Below are 6,968 nucleotides of genomic sequence, written 5' to 3' on the forward strand. Positions count from 1 at the left end.
GAAATATGTAAATGACTTCTGACTTTCTTTACAACAGATAATCACTAACTTATTGCTCCTCCCTATTAAATATTTTGGCAATATTTCCACTCATTTATTAACTCAACACTTTTCTTAATCTTCAGATTCATAAATTATCTCTTTTTTCCTTCTTTCAGCAAAAGGTCCTTGTCAGACTTCCAGTCTGTCAAAAATATTGCTGTTTGTTCTCTGACCAACAGCTCACTTTCATCATTTCGAAAAATTCTTTTTACAATACATTTCTCCACACTGGGAATTTAATTATTCTTCCATTATTGTGCATTCAATGATCCTCCTGCGAGTACTGTATTTAATATCAACCTACCGTGACTTTTCTAATTCATTATCTATACGTTCCCAATAAAAAAGTTTTAGTCTTCTAGCAATATTAATCTTTAAGATCCTTTGCATCGTTATACAATTTCTTGGCTTTCTCACAAGTTCACCATGCATGATAAAATGTCTCCTCATTTTTTTCGCATTTCCAATACTAATTTGAAATACCTTTGTGCATTTCTGATATCATATACAAACAATATATCATTTTATAAAAAAATCTCTCTTAAATTATGACATAGTGTAAATTGAATACTAGTTACAGTGGAACCTCTACTTAAAAACTTAATTTGTTCTGTGACCAGGTTCTTAAATAGAAAAGTTTGTAAGTAGAAGCAATTTTTCCTATAGGAATCAATGCAAAGGCAAATAATGCATGCAAACCCATTAGGAAAGAAATAAAAGCTCGGAGTTTAGGTGGGAGGAGGAAGAGGAAGAAGAGGAGGTCGCTGCTGAGGATAGAAGGTGCAGTGAGAGAAATTTAAAAAATCCAAAATTTTATCAAAACTTTAAGGCTTAAAAAAAAAACAGGGACTGAGGCGGTGAGGAGGAGTAAGCACTCTCATACACTCGGCGCGAGCCTGCCTCTCATACACTGCACCAGAGAGAGAAACCCAGGTGGGCGAGAGGGGGGAAACCTCCCGCTTCTTTGACCGAAAGGCTTCGGCTGCTGCTGCTACCTGCTTCCCCTTCCTTCCGATGCTGAAGGGCTCCTCTCTTCGCTTGCTTGCTTTGTAGCTGGCGCCTTTCCTTCACATCGGTTTGGCTGAAGCCGAATTGATCCAGCCGGGGCGAAGTGCCCCTTTTTGCCTTTCCACACCCAGATGCTCTGGGAGGCAACCTCGCGCCAGATGTATGGGAGGCAGTGTGAGGGAATCACCACAGCAAAGTGGTTTATTCCCTCTCAAAGCGCCCAGAAAAAGGAAGACACTCTATTTGCTCTGGGTTGCCCAGAGCGAAGGGAGCGTTTCTTTTCTCTGGGCGCTGGCAGAGATTTATTCCCTGTCCAAGTGCCCAGAGAAATGAAAATGCTTTGTTTGCTCTGGACTGACAAAGCCTCCTTAAGTGCCACCGAAAGGCTCCTCTGGCAGCCAAGAAAAGCCTGAGATGGCCGGGATTAAAGGGGGAAATGGCAGGAAACTGGCTGGGCCTTTGTGCCGCTCTCAAATTTCCTGGGCAATTTTTCCGGGCTCGGGTACTTAAGTAGAAAATGGTTCTTAAGAAGAGGCAAAAAAAATCTTGAACACCCGGTACTTATCTAGAAAAGTTCTTAAGTAGAGGCGTTCTTAGGTAGAGTTACCACTGTACTCATATTCTCTCCCAAATGTCTATCTCTATGTTATATCCAAAACAACATAGAGCTAGACAGACAACACATTGGCTGACATGTATTCATATTATGTCTCACTATCAAATTTGGATTTCTATTGTACCCCTACTTCCTTCCCACAATATGTTCACTATCAGAATGTCCATTTATCTTTTGTACATCTGTATGTACAAACCCATGTATGTACCACATACATAAATAGCTGTATGTGTACCAGATGTTTCATCATCATACCTATTTGTTGAATCCTACAAACCCATTTGGTTTAGATTTGACTGAATATGATTATTGATATTTCACTTCTCTTAGTCCTCAGAAAACAATAGGCCACTGGCAAAGCTTTCCCTGTCTCTTAAATATTCAAAGGATCAATGTTCACTCAAGCTATATCTGCTAGGGTCTGAAAGCTAGCAATCCAATATTATCTCATTATTTCTCCTTGCTCTAAAATGTTAATTGGAATCAAATGCTGAAGGTGTTATCTTTCCTATCGGAGGCCAGCATCCAAACAATAAGTAGAGATGGCAGATTGATCTTTCTTACTGGTCTCTGTGTGTGTGTGTGTGTGTGTGTGTGTGTGAGTGTGTGTATGTGTGTGTTTGCATGCTAAGAAAAAACAGGAAAAAATTAAGCTGTTTTTATCCAGAACAAGAAGCTGCAAAGCTGCAAACAGGCATCACAAACACTAAAGGGGTACGTTCAAGTAAAAAAGAAAATGTTTGAGGAGACCTATAGAACTGATTAAGGCACAAACTGAAGGTCTGCATCTTTTGTTATAATGCAAAAAAAGAAAAGAAAATCAAGCTAATTTTTAATTGGAAGATAAATAACTATTTCTATGCATGAAATTGGAGTAGGCATTTTCTTTGAAGAAAGTCCTGTGTCAGAGAGATTGTTGTTTCCCCCCAAAACTTTCAAATTACAATATGTGATTGCTCAAAAAATTAGATAATTTTCAGATAATTATGATTATTTCTTTTTCATGTGCATGGACAGGCAAATAACAGAGGAGAACTGATAGCATGTCCGCCTCATCCTAACCTGAGGCTGCATCCCTGCCTGTCCAATGCATTTGAGTTTGATATCACATTATATGTTTAAAAGAAGGTCTTGCTGGACAATCCAATCCAGAAGGTCTTGCTGGACAATCCATTCCAGAAGGTCTTGCTGGACAATCCAATCCAGAAGGTCTTGCTGGACAATCCAATCCAGAAGGTCTTGCTGGACAATCCAATCCAGAAGGTCTTGCTGGACAATCCAATCCAGAAGGTCTTGCTGGACAATCCAATCCAGAAGGTCTTGCTGGACAATCCATTCCAGAAGGTCTTGCTGGACAATCCAATCCAGAAGGTCTTGCTGGACAATCCAATCCAGAAGGTCTTGCTGGACAATCCAATCCAGAAGGTCTTGCTGGACAATCCAATCCAGAAGGTCCTGCTGGACAATCCATTCCAGAAGGTCTTGCTGGACAATCCAATCCAGAAGGTCTTGCTGGACAATCCAATCCAGAAGGTCCTGCTGGACAATCCAATCCAGAAGGTCTTGCTGGACAATCCAATCCAGAAGGTCCTGCTGGACAATCCATTCCAGAAGGTCTTGCTGGACAATCCAATCCAGAAGGTCCTGCTGGACAATCCAATCCAGAAGGTCTTGCTGGACAATCCAATCCAGAAGGTCTTGCTGGACAATCCAATCCAGAAGGTCCTGCTGGACAATCCATTCCAGAAGGTCTTGCTGGACAATCCAATCCAGAAGGTCTTGCTGGACAATCCAATCCAGAAGGTCTTGCTGGACAATCCAATCCAGAAGGTCTTGCTGGACAATCCAATCCAGAAGGTCCTGCTGGACAATCCATTCCAGAAGGTCTTGCTGGACAATCCAATCCAGAAGGTCTTGCTGGACAATCCAATCCAGAAGGTCCTGCTGGACAATCCAATCCAGAAGGTCTTGCTGGACAATCCAATCCAGAAGGTCTTGCTGGACAATCCAATCCAGAAGTTCTTGCTGGACAATCCAATCCAGAAGGTCTTGCTGGACAATCCATTCCAGAAGGTCTTGCTGGACAATCCAATCCAGAAGGTCTTGCTGGACAATCCAATCCAGAAGGTCTTGCTGGACAATCCAATCCAGAAGGTCTTGCTGGACAATCCAATCCAGAAGGTCCTGCTGGACAATCCATTCCAGAAGGTCTTGCTGGACAATCCAATCCAGAAGGTCTTGCTGGACAATCCAATCCAGAAGGTCCTGCTGGACAATCCAATCCAGAAGGTCTTGCTGGACAATCCAATCCAGAAGGTCCTGCTGGACAATCCATTCCAGAAGGTCTTGCTGGACAATCCAATCCAGAAGGTCTTGCTGGACAATCCAATCCAGAAGGTCCTGCTGGACAATCCAATCCAGAAGGTCTTGCTGGACAATCCAATCCAGAAGGTCTTGCTGGACAATCCAATCCAGAAGGTCTTGCTGGACAATCCAATCCAGAAGGTCCTGCTGGACAATCCATTCCAGAAGGTCTTGCTGGACAATCCAATCCAGAAGGTCTTGCTGGACAATCCAATCCAGAAGGTCTTGCTGGACAATCCAATCCAGAAGGTCTTGCTGGACAATCCAATCCAGAAGGTCCTGCTGGACAATCCATTCCAGAAGGTCTTGCTGGACAATCCAATCCAGAAGGTCTTGCTGGACAATCCAATCCAGAAGGTCCTGCTGGACAATCCAATCCAGAAGGTCTTGCTGGACAATCCAATCCAGAAGGTCTTGCTGGACAATCCAATCCAGAAGGTCTTGCTGGACAATCCAATCCAGAAGGTCCTGCTGGACAATCCATTCCAGAAGGTCTTGCTGGACAATCCAATCCAGAAGGTCTTGCTGGACAATCCAATCCAGAAGGTCTTGCTGGACAATCCAATCCAGAAGGTCCTGCTGGACAATCCAATCCAGAAGGTCCTGCTGGACAATCCATTCCAGAAGGTCTTGCTGGACAATCCAATCCAGAAGGTCTTGCTGGACAATCCAATCCAGAAGGTCTTGCTGGACAATCCAATGTAAGTGGGGGTGGAAGCAGGGGTGGGCTACTAGCCGGAACGCCAAATCGCACTTGCCTCTGCGGCTCTGGAGGTCCTGTGAGTTTTAGCAGAGTGTTTGCTGCTGTGCCCGTGCAGGTAGCAAAATCATGCACAGAGACACAGGTCTACCCATGTTATGGCAAGGTTTTTAATTCCACGCATGCGTGGAACCAAAAAACCTTGCCAGAACACGGGCGCGCTTGCATTCTTTCTCAGAAAGCATGATTCTCTCTCTGCTCATTCTGTTCTTTCTGCTGATTCACTGTGAGTGATGTTGTAAGCTCAGTGTGTTCATTTATTTATTATTATTATTATTATTATTATTATTATTATTATTATTATTAATTAGATTTGTATGCCGCCCCTCTCCGAAGACTCAGGGCAGCTCACAACAATAATAAAAACAATATTATAGTAGAACAAATCTAATATTAAAAAACATATAAAACCCTATCATATTTAAAAAACCAAACAACACATTCATACCAAACATAAAACAAAATATAAAAGAGCCTGGGGGAAGGGTGTCTCAACTCCCCCATGCCTGGTGGTATAAGTGAGTCTTGAGTAGTTTACGAAAGACAGGGAGGGTGGGGGCAGTTCTAATCTCCAGGGGGAGTTGATTCCAGAGGGCCGGGGCCGCCACAGAGAAGGCTCTTCCCCTGGGGCCCGCCAAGCGACATTGTTTAGTCGATGGGACCCGGAGAAGGCCAACTCTGTGGGACCTTATCGGTCGCTGGGATTCGTGAAGTATCAGGCGGTTCCGGAGGTACTCTGGTCCAATGCCATGTAGGACTTTATTTTTTATTTATTTTTATTGATTGATTGATTGATTTTGTGCAATACACAATGAGGGTTTTAGTGGGTCTATATCTATATACACATAGTAAAATACATGATGAAGGTCATAGAGGAGATACTCATAGTAAAATATATCTAAGAAATAATGGAAAAGAAGGTATAGTAATAGAACATATCAATGAAAGAATAGAAGAAGAGATATAGGAATAGAAGAAAGGTATAGGAGATATAGGAGAGCAATAGGACAGGGGACGGAAGGCACTCTAGTGCACTTGTACTCGCCCCTTGTACTCACCCCTACTACTTGTACTTGTACTGTTCAATGGTAGTTTAATGTATTTGTAAGCTGTAATGTATGTCTGATATGGAAGACAAAGACAGGCTTGTAATGTTATTGTATTAAGAGATATTGACTGATTTGAATGCAGATGACTGGACCTTTTAACTTGACTGTGCTATTTCTAAATGTCAACACTATTTTATAAACTTTAATGTATCTGCTTTGTATGACTGAATAATTACTCATATCTCCTGGATATCTGCTGGAATCCCATTTTCTTCTGTGCATGTCCTTGATAACTAAAGGGTTCTGCACACTCCTTAACAAAGATCTATACTTAGTGGAGGTAGCAGAAAACATGTAATGCATCCAGAGTCAGCAACAGACACACAGATCATCCTGGCTCCTCCTTCCAGTTAAAATCCATCTCCTGGGCAGCACTAGATTGATACTTGGGTGCCTTGCTTTTTAAAAAAAACAAAATTATAGAGCTATTTCAAAAATACACTAAAACCATATTTAAAGAATACATCTGATGCCTTTTCAAATGTTCATTAAACTCGTGTTTATAAAAAGCCTACTGTATATGAGGCTGAAAAGTACTTTAGATGCTTCTCCAGCATCTGGGTGGCCAGTAGCTCAGGCTAAAAGGACAATGGAGAACAGTTACTGTCAACCAGAAGAGAGGGAACTCCCCAATTGTGATGCCCCCCTTGGAAGACTCCCCAGATACTCTTCAGATGTTCACTCAGAGGAGGAGGAGCCAATTCCTGGCATGTCAGGAACTGAGTTGATTGATGGTTCTGAAAAGCTGTTCAGAAGGGATTTGGCTGAGACTCCAGCTGAGTAAAGTTTGCCATGGCAGACAACCAATGAAGAGGAGGAGGAACTGACTTCTGTACTTCATTCCGGACAGAGAAAAAGTAGGAGTGGAGAAATTCAGCCAGACTACTCAAGAGGTGTAGTCTTGATGCAAGATAATGCACAGGAAGTTGGCATCTTTATGCAAGATGGTGCACATCTTGATGCAAGATGGTACATCAAGATTTTGATGCAAGGCGGTGGACAGGAGGTTGGCTATTTATCACAGCAGATGGATGGAGGTGTTGCTGGGAACAAAGTGTTTGTTTTCTAG

At 42.5% G+C, this 6,968-nt stretch overlaps 1 protein-coding gene across 1 annotated transcript; it reads left to right on the plus strand.

Moving 5' to 3' along the window:
• Window positions 1-2,290: 2,290 nt before the first annotated feature.
• Window positions 2,291-6,968, plus strand: LOC139159581 (collagen alpha-2(I) chain-like). The gene is made up of 3 exons (XM_070736889.1): window positions 2,291-2,390; window positions 2,795-4,731; window positions 6,699-6,968. The coding sequence occupies exons 1-3, from the start codon at window positions 2,291-2,293 to the stop codon at window positions 6,966-6,968; spliced, it is 2,307 nt and encodes a 768-aa protein (XP_070592990.1).

The sequence above is a fragment of the Erythrolamprus reginae genome, chromosome 2 (genome assembly GCF_031021105.1).
Source record: "Erythrolamprus reginae isolate rEryReg1 chromosome 2, rEryReg1.hap1, whole genome shotgun sequence".
In the NCBI taxonomy this organism is placed as follows: domain Eukaryota; kingdom Metazoa; phylum Chordata; class Lepidosauria; order Squamata; family Dipsadidae; genus Erythrolamprus; species Erythrolamprus reginae.